Below are 23,597 nucleotides of genomic sequence, written 5' to 3' on the forward strand. Positions count from 1 at the left end.
GTGTCAAGATGATCCAACATGATATGCTCAATCTCAAGCACTTTGAATTCAAAATCCGCAGGTCACTACTATATTCAGTCCTATGGTGGCTTAGTTTCATGTCTAACGCCATCGGATCAATATCTGAACGGTGGGTTATGCCCCACTAATTGCAGCCTAAAAATTTTATATTTTTAGGATGGAGAGACCTTTGAGGATTGATGCGGGGATTTGGGGTGGACTCCCTTGCTTACCCATGAATATTTTCTTAATTTTTATCTGTATCGAGGATGAAACTCCACAGTTAGATCATTCTTAAGAGCCTTGAGAGCCGAGAGATAAAGCAGAAACCTTCCATACGGACAGATATTGAAGATCAAAGTTGAATCATGGCATAGCATTTGCACATTTCAACAAGGTATATGGATCTCTTTTGAGTTCCAGCACCAATCTTTGTGCTTTTCTCTTTTTCTTTGAGGCTATAAAGTAGATGCATATCAAGGGTATTCTACTTTGGGAAAGTTTTATATGTTCCTCCTACAGCATAAAAGTTCTATGTTCTCCCTACCATCCAACTGTATTTTTTATCAAGAGAGCCACTTATCGTTTGATCTTAGATCCAACGTCTCAAAGTATTTTATTTTTAGTTTTTTTAATACAATTTTTCTAAATATGAAATTTGGTACATACCATCATCTCGTTGGGGTGCACCTATAAAAAAATATTAACAATAATTTTTCAATAAAAAATAACCAAAATACCTCTTGAAACTTTTAGGGGTATTTTGGTCATTTTATTTTATCGAAAATATTTTATTTATATTTTTTGTTAGTACGAGTTTAATAGAGGAATAAACATCCAAAATTTGGTGTCAAAACAGTTTATAGAAAAAAATTAAAAAAAAAACAGTGCAGAGATGTGACATTGTGATTGGGGCAATCTTAGCCCTCCATTAAAAAATGGACGGTTGGATAAAAGGGAACATAAAACTTCTATGGTGTAGGGGGCATATAGAAAGCTTTCCCTTCTACTTTAATAAACCTGAGGTGTTGGATTCTTGCACCCGGTTATAAGCGTAAAAAATATTCAATTTTTATACGATCATGGATGAATTTGATCATCGAAATTGAATATTTTTGTATTTAATATTTTTAATATAAAATCTACCTTTAATATAAAAATCTAGGCCGAGGTGTTGATGAATACAAAATAAAATAAAATTTTAAAATTTTAAAATGTGGATTACTTTTAGGATTTTTCACACCATTCATAACTTGTTTAATCCGGTGCACTTTAAGCGACGCCCATCTTAAAGATGGACGTTCCAAGATCAGCAGGCTCTTACGCCCGCTGAAAATTCCATTTCAACACGTAGAAAACTCGTGCTGTTCATTGGCATGTTTTTCCTTGACCCCTACCATGTAGCCTCACATTGATGGAGGCATCGACAGTAACTGAGGACCTTAAAATTATTGGGCGCATGGTCTATGCAACATATGACCCTAAACTGATGGCACAAATACGTGGGTCAACGAACTGCTCTACCAATTTGGATTGCCAATCCAGCGATCTGACATAAATCCACGAGTGAACGATTTGTCCCGCCAATTAAAATTTTAAAGTACTGTTGAATTACAGTCTATAAAAACTACAATATATAATAACTCTTTATCATATGAACCTAAGAGACATCATACCTATAACTAACCTAAAGTACCATGCAACCATTTGTGTACTTTCATAGTTGATTGTGTAGCAATGCAAATACCCTAAAATGACATTGCAATGCGTTAAACTAATGTTTTAAAAGCTGTCAATTAAGAATTATCGATTCAGATTGAGAATCAGATAACAATGAATCAGTTATCTGAAAGTACCAGTCATAACCTGATTCCTCCTAAAACCATTATTTTATTTATATATATAGTATTATTATTTTTACAATTTTCTAAGTTCCCATCCCATAAACCTCTATATTAATTTAATTTTATATTTGCATGTTTATCAAATTTTTGTATCATATTTAGACCGATCCAAATCTCAGACAATTCACCCCACCAATGCGGGTTTTCAAACACTCCCATTATCCACAACATGATGTTGTTTAGGTCCGACAACATTAAATTGATTAACTAAGGAGAGTATAGACATGTACGCTTTATTACAAAATGATAAATATTTTCGTGAATATTACGCTGAGCACCCCCCATGCGGCGCCCTTTTTATTTATTTTTTTCCACATGTTCGGCAATGTTAACACCAGATAAGAACTTTCCCCATTGTTTCTTTCTTTTGGTTTTGTGTTTTCTCATGCTAGGGAGCACATTCCACCGCAACGCCCCACCTACTCCAGCAGGAGTATAGTATCCATTTACTCCCGCGGGTAGAACACATGCTTGGGATACTTTTTAGATCTCAAATTTGGAAAATGAAATCTCTTCTACCCAAACTAACCTCATTAAAAAAAATTCCAAATGAAGTCACAACATACTAAAAATAATAATGTCTCAAGATTGGATCAAGACTATCCAATTTTTAAAGTTCAAGATCTAAGTACCAAAAACTCCAAATTCAATTTTTTTTTTTTAAAAAATAATCATCTAGATATTCTTAAACAGTCTGCAAATTTCAATTTCATATTGAAAAGTCCTCTGACATAGGTCTTTTGAGTGAGGGATTAGATACGTGGTGCTCCTACATGAATATAGCATACGCACTCTATACGTATCATGGCATGAGCTAGACCCAGTGCTTTCTTTGGCCAGGCTAGGCTTGGGCCACAATTTTATTTGCGCCAAGGCGGCCCAAATCCATTTATTTATAATTCATCGTAGCCAAAATGAATCGGGCCTGAGGCGATAATTGGGACTGGATTGTGTGATATGCAAATGTGATTCTAAAAGTCTAAATCGCAATTTGTAATAACTCCTTAACATATGAACCTAACATTCATCATACCTCGAACTCACCATAAGTAAACCATGGAACCATTTGTGCATTTTCATAGGTTGATTAGGGAGGCATAGAAATACCCTAAGACGACATGGAAACATGTCGAACCAGTGTTTTAAAACTTAAAGATTAGGAAACATTGATCTAGACCGAGAATCGGCTACGATTGCATTAACTTTGGGAAGGTAGCAGCCTAGTTTTCCCTAAATCTTTTTTTTACATTTTTTAATCTTTTTTTTGTTGATTTTTAATGTTTTTTTAGATCATCTAAATCTACACCTGTAAACCTCTATATTAATTTATATTTTATTTTCACGAAAAAGTATATAAATAGACTATGTTTGTTTGATACAAGGTGGTCACAATCACTTTTGTCTGTCAGATTTCAAATTGGATAGTTGTAACTTGTAAGAGTATTGTAGACGAGATTAAAAAAAAGAACAAATGAGCTATGCGACACACATAAAGCCATCTAATTTGATATCTAATAGCTACAAGCAAAATGTCACCTCCTTGTAATAGGGAGGAATGGCACAATCCCTTTTTATATGTTCAATGAAGGAAAAAGTTTATATAAGGTTGCAACTTTAAAATGTAGAATTAAAGGTGCACATAAAAAATTCATCATAAAAGGTTGTTTGGATGTTGGAAAACCATCTAATTGATCATCTTGACCTCAAAATGTAAGAATATAAAAAGAAAAAAAGATTTCGAGTATGCGAAATAGTGTATCTTGCAACACATTATTTAGACCGTCCATTTTCAAGATTTTTATTTGTTTATAGATCTACTTGATTTGAACTACTTTTAAAGTTTAAAATTTTATAATCAAATATGAAAATAGATTTTCAAGTCATCCTAATAATTTTTTATATCAAATTACATTTGTTATAAAATTTAGAGGTACACCTTAATTGGATTGTTTAAGGTTGCAACCTTATGCAAACCACACACTTTTTCTAAATATCATTCAAACCTATCCAACTGTTTACAAGGAAGAATGATACAATCCCTTTTTATATTTTCAATAATTTTCTAAATATTATTCAAACCTATCCAAATGTCTGACCCAACAACCAATATGTTGAGATTACAATTAAAAAAATAGAGAAGAGAAAGAAAAAGGGATAACATAATAAATACGTTATGCAATGGTGTGTTGAATGTTATGGCAGAAAAATATAGAGTTCAAAATCTTGTCTTTTAGGGCGTGCTTGTTTTTCTAAAAGTAATCTTTAAGATTATGAATAAGTTATGCATTTGTTTCACACTTTTTATGAAAAGTTCATAAATTAATCTTCTCATTCCTTTGTTAAAAAGTGAAATATTAAGTTCCTAAAGGGCATTAGGAGATTAAGTTCTTAAGGAGGTAGGAATGTAAGAGCAATGATCTAATGCACGGTTGTATCATAGTATAATGCAACGACACTTCTAGATAACCATGTTCGTGGTATTTGTATGATCCCAAATTTTGCATACACACTCTCTTCATCTCAATAATCAATCTCAAAAAAAAAAAAGTTCAATTTGAACCCTAGATATGGTCAAAATGAATCTCCTCTAAAAATGAATCTAGACCATTCATTTTGTGAATTTCAAGATCTTAGCTTTTATAAACTCAAAATCTTTTTTTTCTTTTTTAACATTGTTCAATCTAATGATAATAAAGCTTTCCAAAAAAATTGAAAATGAAAAAATAATTCTAAGGCCTAGATCTAAGCATCTCATTATTAATTAGGCTAAAAAAAATACTTTCTAGATTATGTTTTCAAACTTTTCTTTTTTGTAATTGTTCGTTAAAATAAAAAGAGTGTATATTTCAAAATCTGGATCAAACAAATGGCCATGAAATAGCTTTTTAAGGTTGTTGCACCACATTACTATACAACGATTGCATTAAATCATTGCTCAAGAACTTAATCTTTCAAAACTTTTCTGTTGAACACTATTCACTATGCATAATATAAATATATAATATTAATATTATTAATATAATATAATATTACTATAACATAATATTATATTATATTATATATTTATATGGTTATATGTATATGTCATCGAACTCAGTACCTAGAATTTTTTAATATTCTGGCCGGTTATAAAACCCATTGCTTATTTAAACCTTAAAAAACAAAACATTTAGCTTTCCAAAAGATTTAAAAGCATTAAAAAAAAACAAACAAACATCCCCTACCCTTAGAAAACAAATCTCATTATCTTTTGAAAAACATTAAAAAATAAAATAAAAAATAAAAGTCCCCCACCCTTGGAAAACAAATCTCATTTAAAAAGGGCACCCTATATCTTGCTGCTATAACCATCAACGACAATAATCAATCCAAATAATTTTAAAACACCATTCAAGGGAAACCATGGGGGTGTTGAAACTTGTAAAACACCCCATCAAACATGAGAAGGACATATTGTCAAGGGTCTTGCGTGGTCCACTCCTCAGCTCGCACCCGAATAGCTGCGGCTTGGGCCTCCCGTTCCTTCAGTCTCCCCAGCACCTCCTCCAACTCTCCACGAGCTAGCTACCACGGCTCGCCTCTCTGGCATGAGGCAGCTGCTTCCATGCAACTGTGCAAAGGGTCTCAGCATCGCCCCGAACCTTCTTTGCTCCTTCGGGCTCAGCCTCAGAGATGTGATGCGGAACAAGGGCTCGGGCATGGCATTGGGCCCGCAGCTGCTCGACCTGGCGAGCTTCTATGCCCACCTCGGAGAGAAACAGGTGGACCCTCGAAGGAATGATGTGGAGGAGCTCAATCAGCTATGCTGGCCTTTTCAGGCGGGGCTTCTTTGAAAGGGCTGAAGAACCTGCCGGAGATGAGAAAGAAAATGTCAGCAAGCAAGCAAAAGGGAACAAATGCATGTAACAGAAGCAAGGAAATCTAAATCATATTCGAAGAACTAAGGAGGATACCTCTGGCTCTCAGAAGACGCCGGTCGAAATTCACGAAGTTTGCGAAGCAAGGACTGCCACTGGAGGACTCCAGACGCCCGATTTCCTCAAAATACCTGTGATACAATGCAGTGTAGCATGAGTTTGAAACTCACCAGTTTCTGGCAGACGGCAATCGGCAGCCCGGGAATGAGCCATAAGACCACACCCAGAGCAACAGCGAGAAGGCCAGAAGAATGGCGCCGAACGCCTCCTGCAATCCAAAGGGGAGGAGAGAGGGCAAGGGATGCAGCATCAAAAGAAAGAAAACATGGAGACAAACTTAAATGCTAACCAAATACCCGCACAAACGAGTTCTTGGGTTTCTCAAACTCTATACCCTTAAAAAAAAAAATTGACGCTATACTTACAGAAGAGAAGAAAAGCCTGGTATAGATTCTAACAATTTTCAGTCAACATATTTTTAATTCATGGACCTATTCATTCGATCGGAGACATTTTCGAAACACCTTTCACAGAGGATCAAATAGTCAATTTTGAATTAATTGATTGTCGAACTTCCTTCACGTTTGAAACTATTCATAAGCAGAATCAGTATCTCAATTCCAATTCAAACATAAGATTGGAGTAATATTTACTTTCATATAATAATGGCATTGCCTTGCCTTGGTTCTAAGAACATGAAACAAAACCTTCTCTATAATTATCACCAAACTCAAGAAAGAGTGAACCGTACCAACCTGCGTAAAGAAGGCGGCACTGTACCTCCGTAAAGAAGGAACAAGCTCGAAAGGGGAGGGAAGCAACAGGAAATAAGGAGGACGCAGGCACGTTAGAAAGAGAATGGCGAAGCCAACTCACATAGATTTTCAAGCAACCGCGGTAGTAAAAATCCCTGCGAGGATGCTCAAATTTTGAAAGCCAAGAGATTTTATATTCCCCAGGGACCATAACTATCTATTCACTCCTCCGGGAAAATCCATTATAAGAGCAATTTTTAGATCTCAAATTTTGGAGATTTTGACATCTTCTTCTAACTTTAGGCTCACTCTAGGAAAAAAAAAAAAAGGTGTCTAAATTTAACTCTCTATGTTCTTCAATAAAATATATATATCAAGATTAAATAGCGAACGTTTAATTTTTGAAGGACGAGACCTAAAAGTGTCAAGAAATTCAAAATTTTAAATTTGTTCTTTAAAGAATAATTCTCGGTCTTTTTAACTTAGGGACTACGTATATAATATAATCCCGCAAAAACATAATATATGCCTATATTTAATGACGTAATATCAGGAGCGCTATGATTCCGGATTTCCGTCATGAATGAACGTTAATGTAATATGTGGTAGCAATATGTCGTGGGGATCAATGAATGGAATCAAATGGTAATAAGATAAAGGGTGCGGTTTGTATGGAGCTGAGGCTCTAAACCATCAAAGTAAAGCGCACCTTCAAATAGTATCCATAAATGTGCTTTCAATACTGAAAATATTTTTGATAACGTTAAAATATTTTTCATCTTTAATTGTAAAATTTAAAATTTAAAAAATATTGTAGATTGGACAGATCTATGAAAGCTTTAAACCCTTGAAAATTGACAGTCATAAAATGCGTTACAACATAAATTGTTTTCAAAATATGAAATCCACTTTTTTCTCATGTCTATGCATCTTGATGTTGAGATGATCAATTTGAGGATATTTGAGCATCAAAACAACAACTTCAAGTGAAATTTTTGAGATGGGCTCTAATTTGATTGTTTAGAGCGTCGACTCTATAAATTTTTTTACCTAAGATAAAACATGGTTAGTTTTGTTTAAAAATTACCATTATTCTATATGAAAATACCAAAAAAAAATTAATCTTTTTCCTTTTAATATAATATTTCACCATTGTTTTTATTTCTTAAAAATCCTTAAATAAAATAATTTTAATTTTCCTAACAAAATAAATACATTTGAAGTGGAGTTCACACCGCATATTATTTCTAAATTATTCATTTTTTAAAAATAATTTTATATCAAATGGGCCAGTTCTTTAATATTTAAATAAAAACTAGTCAGGTTTCATTTTATGAGCATAATTTTAAAAGACCAAAAATTTAATTAGTAAATCTAAAGGAGTTCAATATTATAATTATAAATCAAAACAATTAATGAAAGAAAGACTAATGTGATATTGTCGAGGAATTTTTTTTTTTTTTTTTTCTTTTGACCCTTTTTCTTTTTTTTATTTTTCTCTTTCTTTTGGCAAATACCACTTACAAGTAGTTTTATTACAATAACTCTTGCTTCAAATAAAATAAAACTAACAAATCCAATATTTTAAAAACCTTTATGCAACTAAACCAATTTTCTTTTAATTAGATAAAATGTCCACAATTCTTATGATTGTGAATATGAAAAACAGTATATTTAAATATAGCAAAAAATAAAAAATATGTTGTGGGAGATTACCTCAACCAGACTTATTATACCTCACACCGAGTTACCATCATCCAATGGCACGTGATTAATGATCAACCTTTAATCTCAACCAGGAAAGCAAGTTTAGGCCAAGCCACACCAATAGAACATAAACTCATTTGATCACAAACACAAAACTTAGGTGAATTCCCTTAGCAACCTAGAGGGATTTTTTTTTTGCTATACCCTAACCATAAATCCATAGTTGAGAGATGGGGAAAAAAATATCCCTATGGGTTTCACAATGCGAGTGAGAGATAGAAAGATAAGGTGTAGAGATTTTGAGTAAAGACGATCTATTTTTATAGGCTTTGAACAATATTGTGGTTTCTTAGGGTTTCCGTGGCTTGCCTCGATTGAATATGAACCACTAATCTTGGGTGACTTGTGGAGTGAAAAATTCGAGTCATCAATTTCATAGATGGGTCATCAACATTATGGAAAGTACTATAGCCTTTATCTCCCTTTTCTAAACCATTTTCCCATAACATAAATTAAATAAAATAATTCTAAATAAAATATTGAGCATATCAAAATAATGCACAAGTCTTCTCATGCTTTCCAAAAATTCACTCAAAACTTTCTCAAGCCAATACATTTCCAAAACATATAGCAACTTGGCTTACAAGCCAAAATCACTTCTCACAAAAATAAAAAGCTTCTAAATGGGTAGGACGTGCCACCCATGGGAGGAGCTTATGGGCTCTACCATCTAGGCCATGGTTGGCCTATGTGCACAATAGGCCCCATGCAATTTTAAATATTTTTAAAACTAGATAAAATAATTTTAGAATTTATTTGAATATTTAAATCAATATCTCTGATTTTATAAATCCAAATTTGATAAATAAAATATCCAGATATCTAAAAAAAATCAAATAATAAGACTAAAAGTATATATATATCATAAAAAAAACATAATTAAATTCACTAGATAGAAAAAGAATCCATATGGTTTAAAAATTAAATCAATCAAACACATGGACACTCCATATCAAAAGGGTCAATTCTTTAACATTTAAATCAAAACTAGACATATTTCATTTTATAAGCATAATTTAAAAAGACAAAAAAATTAATTAGTAAATCTAAAGGAGTTCAAGGTTATAGTTATAAATCAAAGCAGTTAATAAATAACTTAATTCAAATTATAATCGTTTTAATAAGAAATGGAACCCATAGATTCACGTTTTCAATTTTCTATGTGGCATTTTATTTGCACAAATTAGTGTTTACTCTATATTTCCACCCACCTCATATCAAAACCAAAAGGCAAGCATAAAAAGTAATTTATTCAATAAGCATAAAGCTTTGAATCCCCATTTTCAATTAAAATATCATCTAATAAACATACAAGATTATAGCATTTATATAAATAAAAATATAATTCCTTAATTCTATGATTTTCCTAGGAGGAATGTTTCTAAAATAATTGCATATCTCTAATAAATTAAATCCATTGTTAAAGTAAGTTTTACTTCCCATATTAGTTTTCAGTACGGTCTAAGGAGGGTGAGAATGTTAAGCTTGGGTAAATGAGGTGGGTCGTGTTAGATGGGCAGTTAATATAAAACTTTATAAAAAATTTTGCAGCTAATATAAAACTTTATTAAAAATTTTCATAAATTCTGAATGACGGACCAAGACTCGTGTAGTTGATCCAAAATAATTGGAAATGGTTTTGATGACGGTGATATCATTTCCTATTAATTATTAAAAAATATAAATTTTATAAAAAGTCAAATTTAAATTATTTGAAAGAAAATTTATCAAGATACACATAAAATTTCGATTGTTTAATTTTAGCCATTTTCAACTATTCCACTCAATGTCCTTTCATGCAACCTACATAATATATGGTTCAATAATCAAATAATTTGTTCCATTTATTTAAGTTTTCTTCACTACCCATGACTTGTCAAACACACAAAAGGCAGAGAAAAAATCTGTATTAATTTACCAACCATTATCAATATATATATATATATATATATATATATATATATATATATATATATATATATATATATATATATATAATCAGAGGTAATTTGCACAATAAGATAAGTTACAATAAATAACTTTCTATATATGATATATATATCAAATAAATATAAGATCTTCAACTACATGACTAATTTATCCATTTGACCACATTTGGACCGGATGGTCGAGTGGAGGTTAGTAACCCATGGTTGTGTATTGTGAACCTCAAATTTCCGTTACAAAATACTTATAAGTATGTAAACCTGCTATTACATTTTGTTTGTGGAATCATTTTGCACTTTTTGATATAAAATGAGTTTAAACTTGACTGTGAATCTTTAACAATAAGAAAAAGTTTATATAGAGCCGAGGCTCTAAACAATCAAATTTGAGCCTACATCAAGTATACCCAAATATCCTCAAACTGATCATCTTGACATCAAGATGTATGAAAATGAGAAAAAAATAGATTTCAAGTTTTGGAAATAATGCATCTTGTAACGCATTTTTCGACCATCAATTTTCAAGGTTTTCAAGTTTTCATAGATTGCTCGATCTACACTATTTTTTAACATTTGAATTTTATAATTAATATATTTTAAGACTGTCACAAAGATTTCCAGTATTAAAACCACATTTCTCAATACTATTTGAAGGTACGTATTACTTTGATTGTTTAGAGCTTCGGAGTTGTACAAATGCTGAATAATAAATTTCAACAGTGCATTATTTTTATCTATATAAAACGCACAAGCGAAAACCTGCGAAGCATGTTCTACTGCTAGTTTTTAAGCAGCATAATGTGAGTTAATTCTTTTTATATGATAAATTTATTGTGAAAAATAATCGGTGAAACAAGAAAAATGTTGCACTCTCCAATCGTGTAGAAAAAATTGAATCGGAGCGGTTAACCAAACAACGGGTTGGAAGCAGTTTAACCGTCCTAATTGGTAAAACCAACCAATTTAACCGGTCTAACCGGGTAAGTCGATCAAAAATAAAAATAAAAAAATAAAAAATATAATAATATACTAAAAGTATATTTAAAGCATGATTAAACAAAACACATCCAAATGAAGTTGAAAATTAATGAAAAATAGATTTTAAAGAATCAATTTGTGTCGAGGGGTATTTTTGAAATTTTAAAAAAGATGGAAAAATATAAAAATAAGTATCAATGGCCAAAACAATTTTTAATCTTTGCCAAAATGATGATACACATTAAAAAATACATTACAAACAAAATTCATTAATTTTGGGATTTATACAAAATTTATTAGTTTTGCCAAAACTGGCTGAAACTAGCCGCTTCCCACTCTAACCGCACAATTAGAATTTGAATCACCTGATTTTTCCTACACTGCTTTCCACTAAACCATATTAGCATGCGCTTATGATTGTGTTGGTTTTTTGTTCTAGAAAAGTAAGAAATGTTGTTTCAAATTAATATTTTTCATAAAAACTTAGTATTTAACAATTTAACTTTACATTTATGCAGGGAGAGAAATAAATGTTGTTTCAAATTAATATTTTTCATAAAAACTTAGTATTTAACAATTTAACTTTACATTTATGCAGGGAGAGAAATAAATGTTGTTTCAAATTAATATTTTTCATAAAAACTTAGTATTTAACAATTTAACTTTACATTTATGCAGGGAGAGAAATAATGGGTTCTTGGTCACAAATTGGTTATTGAAAAAAAAAAGAAAAAGTTATGTTTAAATATGGGAAAACCATCTTTTATTCTGCTCTAAGAATCAAAGGGACCGGGCATATGCGGAACACACGAAGCATGCGTCGGTACAAGGCACATGGGTGTTCTATAATTTGACAAAGTGGGTACTCACACAAGTGTGTTAAACCAATAAACCAGTATGACTGTAGGGTATCCAATTAGTTATAAGTCTAATTCATTAGAAGTTAAAGACTGTTATTATTGGCATCAAAAAAGGCACCATAAACCAATGTTACTGTTGGTATCCACATGTAATTTGGAACTAATGGAACATTTCAAGACTGATTTTTGGTACCTAAAAAGGTTTACTAATGGGCAATTTTAAGACTCCTATTTGTGGTACCCAAAAGGGCATTATAAACCAATATGATTATTAGATATCATGTAAGTTGTAACTAAATGACCATTTTAATATGGGGAATGATTTCATTTGTCATTATAATAAAGTGAAACCATGCCATTTGTACGTCCCAGATGTTGAACGGGCACTCTCATCTCCCAATAGTGAATAAATAAAATAAAATAAAATCAAATCAGTTTGCACTTTAGAGGTAATCAAAATGAATCTCCCTCCAATAATTTATTTAGACTGTCTATTTAATAAAATTTATTATTTAGGCGCTTAGAACTTTAAAATCATTTTTTCTTTCTTATCGTTGTTCATCTAATGATAATATCTAATAAATTTGGAAAATAAAAAGAATCTTTCTAAGACCTAAATCTAAGAATCTCACCAAACAGATGGCCTATATTATTTAGGTTCAACCAATACATGATGCACCCAATAAAAATAATGAAAAGATATTTTGAACAAAAAATAACCAAAATATCGATAAATGTTTTCATGGGTATTTTCATTAATTTTTTGTAAAAATATATTTCATTCAAGTATTATATATAATGAAATTTGACAGCTTGAGTGTGTCACAAGGTTCAAAAAAATTTCTTATGAACTTTGAGCTTGGTCAATAAAATAAATGCAGCCCTCTAATTTTACATCCAATGGTCAAGATTAATTGTGACCACCTTGAACCAAAGGTAAATGGTCACTTTATATACTTTCCCTTTATCAATGCTTTGGAGTATCCTAAAATAGTGAATCTCCACCCAAAATTTTAAATAAAGTAAAATTTCAATCAAAAATAAAAAAATTAAATGTATAATAGGATAAGGTCAAGTTCATTACATAAACTATTGGAATAGTCCGCATAATGGGCAGGATACTTTCCCTCTCTTATATGAAGGGCAACGGTAAAGGGCACAATTGATTTGCCTGAAAATATTTTTTGAGGAATATTTTCGCATGAAAAAATTTTCTAACGTGGTTAAATAGGGTAATATATTTCCACATCAATTAGTTGCCAATTGAATATTAGGAAAGTATATCTACAAATCATATTTTTAGGTTTGATTTCTCCATAAAGGTTTCATTTATCTATAGATTCAATATTTTAGAACCTATATTATAGGATAGAAATTCTATCTATTATATTTTATAATCTTATGCACTACCACCTTTTTAACTTAAATCAATTAAAAAAAGATATCTATCTGAAGCCCATCTTTACTGTTGCTTCCCCATGAATCTCCCAAACACTTGTCTCTCCATCCCCAAATCCCTCTCCCTATCTTATGCATCCGTTCTTTGTCTGTCTCTTGTGCTCCCCTCACATCCCTCTCTCCCTCTCTCCATTTTTTCTCTCTTTCTAAATCACAGTCTCTCTCACCCCAAATCACAACAAATTAAGCTTTTGTAGCATAATCCTTGTCAACTTGTAACGTAATAGTGATATACTAGTTTGGTGCATCATTGTGGCATCCATGTAAACTTTACAAGTCATTTATTTACCAATCTCAAATGGCAAGGGTTTATGAGTAGGTAAGCCACGATTGTTCTGTTCATTCATAAGCATGCTTAAATTGGGCTCTGTGTGATCGGGTCCATTGCTGAGTTTCTCTTTCAAAATCCTCTTTTGCCTATTGATAAGCAGGAATAAACCCCTCATAGAAAACTCAATCCATTTTGTCAATGTGAAGATTCCAATGATTTCTCCAGTTATTACACAATGTCCTAGGTAATTTCAAGAGCAGATGCCAATGCCACGAATCGGCTACCAACAAGCCCAACCAGAATAGTTGCAAAGAGCATGAGTTGCTCAAGATCTCGCTTTTGATCTGGCATCAGTACTACGAAATTCAATGGAATCCCAAAAATTATCTTCTTGGTCCCATTCTTCTGGTTCTTTGTAATCAGATGAGGCTTTCACAACACAACTCATACTTATCTCAGCATCTGCATTGATAATATCCAAAGTTTCACCGCATGAACTCTTTAAACCGAGCTTCATAAAATAAAATTGCCCCTATTTCTGCTCATTTTTCTCAAAACTTCAAAAGTTCTATTTATTTGGGGTGAGAGAGAGAGAGACCGTGATTTAGGGTAAGAGAGACTTAGTGATTTGGAGAGAGAGATTTGGGAAAGCACAGTGGCAATGAGAGAGAGGGGACGGGAAAAATGGAGAGAGGAGGATTTGGGAAAAAGCATGGGGTAGAGAAAAAGACTTGGGGAAGTAAGGACACACAGGGCCTTGGGAGATTCATCAGGAGAAAGAAGAGAAACACGTGGAGCGAGAGAGGGATAGGGATGGTTTAGAAATGAAGCCCTTGTTAATTTGTTTAGGTTAAAAATATATGTTGAAAATGAGTAAAAGTTGATGATCTAAAAGAATAGGAGATATAATAAATAAAAATTTTATGTCTCACGATAGGTTTTGAAACCTTGAGCCTATAGAGAAATAAAACATAAAAATAGAGTCTACGGAGATATTTTTTGTTGAATATTTTCGTAGCATTTAGTACTCTAGTCAATTTGTGCTAAAAAAAACATTGGGATCAATTGGTGAAAATATTCTCGTACCTAACCATATGAGAAATTTTTTTCACTTCAAGCAAAACGAAGTGCTTTGAGTCAGAGCCCTCTTGAATTTGACCACATAGAGGTTCGTGGAGTTCCCTCGAGCAATAGTTATAGCTCTATTATAGGTATAGGCAAATTTCTCCTCCTACTACTTTCTTTATGAAGGGAAGGTGACTCCGTCTTCCACCCAAAGAGATCAACACCATTCATAACTGCTTATGCGTTCCCAACAATTGTACTACATGCCTCGTAATTAGAAACCCAATGTTTTGGATGGGAAAAAATATTGATCCAGATATGAAATCATTTGAGACCAGTCCCCCTCAAGCCCCATTCTTTTAATTTTTGTCTATTGTTATTCATCGTTTCTATTATGTTTGGTGATAGTGAAAATCATCAGAATTATGTTTTCACTAAAAAAAATTAAAGGTATTATAGTAAAAAGATAAGGGGTTTCTTGGGGAGCGATAAATAAGCTTAAGGTGATCTCTATAAAAGAGAACCAGGGAAGACATAATACCATGTTTTTTAGGGTCACCCATTTGGGGGTTATGGGAATGGATATCCAAAGGAAAAAATGAGTTTTCAAGAGAGAGGCAGTATTTTATGGAGTTTTTGGTTTATTTGTTTCTACTTCTAGAGAGAGAAAGTTTATCGTTGAAGTTGTCTTTCTTGTAGCGGTATTGTGGTGGGAAAGAAGATGATCAACAGTGTTGCTCAATCGAGAGAATGGGTTGGGAAGGGAAGATCGGTGAGGGTTTTTTTTATTGAGATAATAGATTTCTACTTACTGAGGCCGTGGATATAGGCCTATGGGGTGAACCACGTAAATCATGTGTTGTGATGGTGTCATTTTTATGTTTGTTTTATTTATGCATTCAATTTATAATTGTATTCATCAACTTTGCATTTAACCAATCATATACACGATTTTTATTGGGATCCCGATATTTGGGATTTCTAATTCCGCAAGCTTTAGGTTACCAAAAACATATTAAGAAAAAAGCCTTCTAATAGTATCTTTAAAAAAAAAATTCAACCTCATCAGAATTTATTTTTGACATTAACCCACCCACTTTTTACAGAGGGGTAAATGGATTGATTTGGCCTTCATTAAGAAAAAACCAAAAAAAAAAAAGAAGCCTTCTCTACTCTTACTTCCTCTCTTTTTTTTTTATTATTTTATTTATTTTTATTTAATTTTTTTTTTTTTGCACGTCCTTTGTTTCCCGCCTCCATATTGTTTCTCTACCAACCCAACCCATTCGTTCATCCCCACATTCTCTCTCCAAAAACAACCCAAACTTTTATCCCCTTACATTTCCTCGCCGAAACCGAGTCCGTTCTTCCTTCCTCTTACATTCTCTCTTTAAAATACTTCAAAAAATTTTTTGCTCACAATATTCTATTTCTAAAATTTAAAAAAGAAGAGAGAAACCAAAAGAGAAGAAAAAAGTCTATCATTCTTTTAGAAACCCAAAGAATGTGATTTTTCTATCTTCGCTAATTTATCTTTTCCTTTAATCTTTCTATCTTTTTCTTCTTTGATTTCAAGTTCAATAATAGAATATGAAAGACAAGAATAGAGTTGGATTTCTAAAAAAAAAGAAAGTGACAGAGAAAAGAGCTTAAAGAATAGGGTTTTTGGAGAGACACAAAGGGAAGGGAACAAACCATGGAAAAAATTAACAAATCAAGAAAACTGAGGCCCTAAGAATATGTTTTTTAAAAGGAGAAAAAACGGTTCATTTGCCGCCACTACGAAAGGACATGAATTTTAGAAGATGAGGCCATTTATTTTTGTTACAAAAATGTCACAATTACTCCTAACCATAGATGCAAAATTAGATGGCTTAGGGTATAACAAAAAATTCAAAAAATATTTTTTAAAGTTTGAGTCTAGTAAATTACACTCTTATAATCACCACATGTGAAATCTGATAAACAACAGTGGTTGAGATAGTCTCTTTATATATTTTTCCAAAATAAATTGCCAAGAAGTCTGGTATCTTAAAAATAAACTTTAACAAGGCTTTTTTTTTTGTTAAAAAGTCTTTGTTTTTATATTTTTGGTTTATTATTAATTTTGGGTTTTGTAATATTCGCAATTCAGTCAATCTAGATCAGTGGCCGTCAATCTAGATTAAACCCTGTGCAAATGTAAAACTGTGGTAGAGCGGCAGTTAATCCACTAACCATTACCAACCATCCAGCTGCTATTAACTACGTTATCACCGATGCAATATCGAGTCAACGGTCGGGTGCAGCTCAAATACCCCAATGTACAAGGGACCTCCTATGCGATTATTTCTACGCGCCTGCATTTGTAGAAATACGGGCCTCTTAATAAATCCATTCTTGAAATGGATTTTAGGACTTAATTTTTTAGGACAATCTCTAACATGGAGGTCATGAATATGAAAAATAAATAATTTAAAAAATTAGAAGTAATAATTTTAGTAAGAAAACATTTGGACCATTAGTTTCTATTGTTTTTTAGATGGAACACCTACTTGTATTTATCTTTAAGATGGATGCTTTACACTTTTTGGACCGTGTATGTAGAAATGCGGTCCAGCCCACATGAAACAATTTTCCTTTCTATATTTCCAAAATAAACCTTTTTGGTTATCTGTTTTATTAGAAAACAAATTTCAATGCTTGAAAATTTCATAATCCAAACGCAAAATCCTCTTGTGATTAGAAAATAAGGTTCTATGTTATTTTTTGTATTCTTAGCAAAGCCATTTTTCTAAAAATTAAGATCACATTATATTTAAAATATATATTTATTGCTAAGCCCGCATTTTTATATGTGGGCCGCAAGCAAACCATGTTCTATTATTATTATTATTATTATTATTATTATTATTATTATTGAAGTTAATCTATGGATTGAAGAGGTTACATCCAACAAATTTGAGGTCTTAACATTAATTCTAAGTGGGGTTTTATCTAACGGAGTAAATAGACGAACTCCTCTCACGAGAGTAGAATATGTTTATGCTTTCTTTCTTTTTTTTTTTGTTAGTATTATTGAAATAAGAGAATTTTACATACATACATGAAAAAAGTGTATAAAATACAAAATGGGTCTAATTAAGTAAAAAAATTATGGAGACGGTCGGTGTCCCTGTGATATTTTACTTTTTTTCATATGGCCCTTAGGTTTGAGAATATCATCCAAAAATTATTTTTTATTTTTTGGTTTTTTTCGATAGTAGGGTTGTGCCCTTAGGTTTAGTGTAGTGCAAAGAGCGGACTACCTATAATTACAGGAGATATGTGTGTAAACAAAAAAAAAATTGGTCAAGTTTATAATGCAAATTTTTTGCTGTATTTTTTTTTTTGGCAAAAATCGACTCCTGATTGAAAGTTGAAAGTCCAAACATATTAGAAAATTTGGAAGGGACTGGGCGTAGAAGTTGAAGAAAATGTTGAAGTTATTTAGGGACTCGAGGCCTTGATGCGCTCTTCAAGGATCACATATGTTTAGGACGGTCAAATTGGACATAACTTACTTCTAAGTGCCACTCGTTCCTTGGGTCCATCTCTCAACTGCCACATTTTAATATAAATCTACATACACATCAAATAAGGCATATAAAATATAAAGGGTGTGGTTTGTATGGAGCTCACCTTCAAATAGTATCGAGAAATGTGATTTCAATATTGAAATTTTTGTGATAGCTTTAGAATATATTTTCATTTTTTATTTATAAAATTTAAAGTTTTAAAAATAGTGTAGATCAATATATCTATGAAAACTTGAAAATCTTGAAAATTGACGGTCCAAAAATACGTTCCAAAATACGCTGTTTCCAAAACTTGATATCCATTTTTTTCTCATGTCCATACATCTTGATGTTGAGATGATCAATTTGAGGATATTTGAGCATCAAAACAACCTCTTCTAGTGAAATTTTTGAGGTAGGCTCTAATTTGATTGTTTAGAGCCTCAACTCTATATAAACGTTTCCCTTTAAAATAAAATAGACGAGGGTATAGATTACAACAATTCTTTTATTGTTACATATAAGATTGCAACCTTATATAAAGTTTTTCTACTTATTTATTTGCGTATTTTTTAAGAGGTTGTTTGGTCATTTTTCAGTTGGACATGGAGGTCACAAAATAAAGCTTTTTAGGGGAGTTGCCCATAACTTTTTTTTTTTTTTTTTTGGTATCATACTTTTCCCTTGTGGATAATATTTTCCTTAATTTTTTTGTCCCTCAACCTTTCATCCCAATTTTCAACATCCAAATCCAAAATTTCGGTTTTTCCAGCGAAATACGAAATATTAACCACATGATTTCGCAGTTGCAGGAAACCGTTTCCCGAAGCGTGCGAGAGAATGACAGTGAAAAGTGAAAAATGAAAAGTCCACTCGACCCAACAAATTCGACGTCCGAAAATGGCGGCTCTTTCGGTGACCTCACCTCATTTCAGAGAAGTAGAGAGATAAAACTTACAAAACTTCACGCAATTCGAATCCTCTTTTTCAAACTCTGCTCTCAATGAAAATCAACCAACCCTAACCCTAATTTCTCTCTCTCAGTCAGATTCTTTCAACCTCTTCTCATCCACCATCACTATTCCAGGTAATCTCTCTCTCTCCCTCTCTCTCTCTCTGTCTCTCTCTCTCTCTCCTGTGATGAATTCGTCGTCTCTCTTTTAGTGGCTAATTTGTGCTATTTCCCATTGCATTTGCATTGGCTTCTGGTTTTTTGGTTTCTCTTTTTCATGAATTCGTGCTCGTTCATTGCTATTTCCCATTGCATTTGCTTTAGCTTCTGCTCTTGTGGTTTCTCTTTTGTCAGGAATTAATTCATGTTCTTCACTTTTTCCACTGCATTTGCTTTAGCTTCTCCTTTTATGATATGGAGCTCTGGATCTAGAAGCTTTCTTCGTAGAATGTGGACCTAGCTTTCATATTGGATCCCCTTTTTTGTTCATTGCTTTTGGTTATTGAAAGGAGATAGATGCTCTCTTTAGATAGATAGATAGATAGAGAGAGAGAGAGAGAGAGAGAGAGAGAGAGAGAGAGAGAGATTTCCCCTGCATTTCTTATTTGTTTCCTAACAACCACAATTTGGTTCTAAGGAGTAATTCTTTGCCTAATGTGTCTGTTTAAAGAGGCTTATGACTGTATTATTGGATAATGAAGATGGTGAATTGTAAGTATCTGAAAGGGGCTTTGCAATTTATGCATTTTGCTTAGATTTACTTTTTCTAACACTTGTGTAGTGGATCTTGTCGCACCTCCCTCTCCTTTTGCCTTTTGCTAAAAAGGAGATTCCTTACCTTTATTTTTAAGGCTTTAGTGTTCGGCTTTGATTTGGGGTTTCATGGACATTTTTCTGCATTTTAAGTTCTAGTAGTAATTTCGTTTCTTTTTTTTTGGGTGAGTACAATAATTAGGTTATCGTCTGTGTTCTATTTCGTTTTTTTTTGGGCGAGTACAATAATTAGGTAATCGTCTGTGTTCTGTTTCATTTTGTTTTGAGTGAGTACAATAATTAGGTTATCGTCTGTGTTCTGCTTCGGTTTTTTTTGGGTGAGTACAATAATTAGGTTATTGTCTGTGGTGATTTTTCACTGGAATTCTATCAAATCAGAAGGTTGCAACGTACCGAAGCTTCTGTTCCAGTAAGCACTCAAATAGTATAAAAAATGTTCAGGATTTTAAGTTTGTGTCCATAAAAACTAAGCTTGAAATAAGAATCCATGCTCAATGCTACTTGTTAGGATGCCTGCATTTTGATCCATTCTTATTGGGATTAAAAAACTTCAGTATAGACTGCCAAGAAAGAGTGAAAAATAAAACCTTATACTTGTTTATCGGTTTCATCAGTTTCATTACATGCCCTTTAGTCCATGCTTCACTGATCAATCTAGTGATGCATTTCATCAACTGACATGAATGGGAGGTGAAGTTGGCACTTTAATAGGAATTGTCTGTAGTTTTGGGTGGGAGTTGAATTTACTTAAAACAGTAATGCTCTTCAATTCTTTGATTGATAACAGTTCCCGGTTTGTTAAGGAGCTTTATTATCGATTTTACTTTATCTGCGGGCAAGACTTGATTTTGCTGAAACTAGTGAATTTCTTCAATTACTTTGTTCTAGACAGCCCTTTTTTTTCTTTTATTAGCTCTACAACATGCTGATATGTTTCTATTTCTTGCAGCGTTTAACAAAGAATGAGGCTTTAGATGGAGATCTTTGATTGATGGGGAATAGGGTTCTTTATTAGATGGCGGCTACGTGTCATCTGAGCAGAGAATGCAATAGGGTTGCATTGCTCTGTGCGGAGGCAGGTGAAAGAAGGGAAGCATCAGTGGAGGGAGGGCCTGGAGTATTGCCATTACGAGAAATGCTTCATGGAGAAATGGAACCCGAAATCGAATCCTCAAGCATGTCAAAGCGGCTCATACGAAGCCTTAGCCACAAGCTCAAAAAGATAGGTCGAAGCTCTAACAGAGAAGAACAAGAAAAAGAGAAAAGGAATTCAAATTCTGGGTGCCTTGGTTTCTATGGGAGAGGAGGTGGGTGTAGAGTGGGTGCTGATACATTTGATGGGATCGCATTGTTTGGGGATTCCACTTTTAGGAGGAATTCAAGTGCAGGAGAAGGAGGCTATGGTTGTGTTTCTTTGGACACGGGTTTTGGGAGATTGGGTGGTGTTTGCTCAAGCTCAGAGGACCAGTGGAGTAGAGTTGATTGCTTTTCTTATGGTGGAGCGGAGAGGTTTTGGAGGAGAAATAGTAGAAAGGCAATTGAGGATAGAAGGTTGGATTCTTCGAATGATCTTTCTTCACCTTCATGTGAGAATCGGGTTGCTATGCTTTCTGATGATATACTCCAAATGTGCTTGGCAAGGGCCTCTTTGACCACCATAATGAATGCTCGATTGGTCTGCAAAAGATGGAATTTATTGGCAAGCACATCTCATTTCATGCAAATGAGGCAAGATTTTAAGTTTCAAACTCCATGGATTTTTCTGTTTGGTGCTGTGAAGAATGGATTATGTGTGGGGCAAGTCCGAGCTTTGGATGTGACAGCTGATAAGTGGCATAAAATTGAAGCGGAGTGCTTGAAGGGAAGGTTCTTGTTCTCTGTTATTAGTGTTGGAACCTCGGTTTATATTGTGGGTGGGTGCTCCAATATAAGTAACTCTGGCCAAGTCGAGGGCTTCGGTTATAGGAAGCATAGAGAAGTGGTTGTTTTCAACCCTCTAAGTAGGTCTTGGAGCAAGGCAGCCTCAATGCACAATGCAAGATCGACACCTTCTTTAGGGGTTTTTGAGGCTTATGATTTGAATCATGGGGTACTGATGAAGCGATGGAGCTCTAATTCAAGGGGAGGGGCAAGCCAACTTTGCAATTCTAGGTCACGGATGAGGCGTGTATCTGAAGTTTATGATGATCCACACAAGTTCTCGCAAAGGCGCCATGTCGGGGATGCCATTTCTGAAACCGACCCTCCATTGGAGTCTAGAGGACAACCGTCTTGTTCATCTACTTCTCATAATTTTGAAAATGGCAATGTAAAGGCAAGAAGGTTTTTCTTGATTGTAGTTGGTGGCCGGGGTTTATGGGATGAGCCCTTGGTTTCAGGAGAAATTTATGATTCATTGTCTAATAGGTGGGTGGAAATTGAAAGATTGCCTGCTGATTTTGGAGCTGTTTGTACAGGTGCTGTTTGTAACAGAAGGTTTTATGTTTATTCTGAATCCGATAAGCTTGCAGCTTATGATTTGGAAAGAGGTGTTTGGATTGGCATTCAAACTGCTCATTCCCCTCTCCATATCCATAGATATCTCCCCAAACTTGTTTCTTGTTGTGATCGACTGTTCATGCTGTGTGTCTCATGGTGTGAAAGGGATGGTCATGTTAATAGAGAGGACAATAAAGCTACAAGGATATTATGGGAGTTAGATGTTGGTCTGCATACTTGGAGAGAGGTCTCGAGACACCCTGATGCTCCTATGGACCAGGAAGCTGAATTTGTTGCAGACAATGGTCGAATATATGGGGTCGAAATGTTCAAAATATTTGGGCAAGTACTTGATTTCCTAACTTCATGTGATGTTTCGGATTCGACAATGAAGTGGAGCCGTATCACTAGAAAGCATGTTGCACTGGATTTGGATGCCCATTCGTGTTGGACTAAATCATTGGTGGTGTTGCCTTTGTAAATTACTCGTGGCTTCCCATTTTTCTGTTGCTCCTCGACTGTCTTTTTCTTCTTTTTTTTTTTTTTGGGTGGGGGTGGGGTGTCAATTGGAACCTTGGATGCTATGGGCCCTACGTCCTAATCATGAAGCCAAGATGCCCAACCCTAACTCTGTTCAATTCAGTCATTCGTTTTGGGGGTGGAGGTAGTTGACAAATCTGTTGCTATCGTAACCGTCATTTGTTGATGAGAAATGTATTGTGTTGATTGGGCTTATTAATATAAAAAATTCATGTATTGGCAGCAACTTGAGGCTGCATTTGTTGATATCCTTGAGGCGTCATTTCTTTTGGCTTTTTCCATTCAAGCTCTTGATCTGTATCTGAATTGATATCATTGATTTAGTGTTTGAAATCATGTTCATAATTGTTTATCATTTTACATTGGTTCATGATAACTTCATCGCTCAGTTTTCCT

General features: G+C 33.4%; 1 protein-coding gene across 3 annotated transcripts; it reads left to right on the forward strand.

Moving 5' to 3' along the window:
- Positions 1 to 19,401: 19,401 nt before the first annotated feature.
- Positions 19,402 to 23,447, forward strand: LOC18445505 (F-box/kelch-repeat protein At5g42350). Of its 3 annotated transcripts, none has more exons than XM_006855642.4 (2): positions 19,402 to 19,544; positions 21,133 to 23,447. In XM_006855642.4, exon 2 carries the CDS (start codon positions 21,199 to 21,201, stop codon positions 23,140 to 23,142), a length of 1,944 nt encoding a protein of 647 aa, XP_006855704.1. In that variant the 5' UTR covers positions 19,402 to 19,544; positions 21,133 to 21,198; the 3' UTR covers positions 23,143 to 23,447. The 3 variants fall into 3 exon arrangements, with proteins under 3 accessions (XP_006855704.1, XP_088703477.1, XP_020529897.1); XM_088847351.1 differs by lacking the exon at positions 19,402 to 19,544 and adding an exon at positions 20,279 to 20,347; XM_020674238.2 differs by lacking the exon at positions 19,402 to 19,544 and adding an exon at positions 20,633 to 20,873.
- The last annotated feature ends 150 nt before the right edge of the window (positions 23,448 to 23,597 follow it).

Source organism: Amborella trichopoda, chromosome 9, assembly GCF_054954075.1.
Source record: "Amborella trichopoda isolate Santa Cruz 75 chromosome 9, AtrichopodaSantaCruz75HAP2 v2.0, whole genome shotgun sequence".
In the NCBI taxonomy this organism is placed as follows: domain Eukaryota; kingdom Viridiplantae; phylum Streptophyta; class Magnoliopsida; order Amborellales; family Amborellaceae; genus Amborella; species Amborella trichopoda.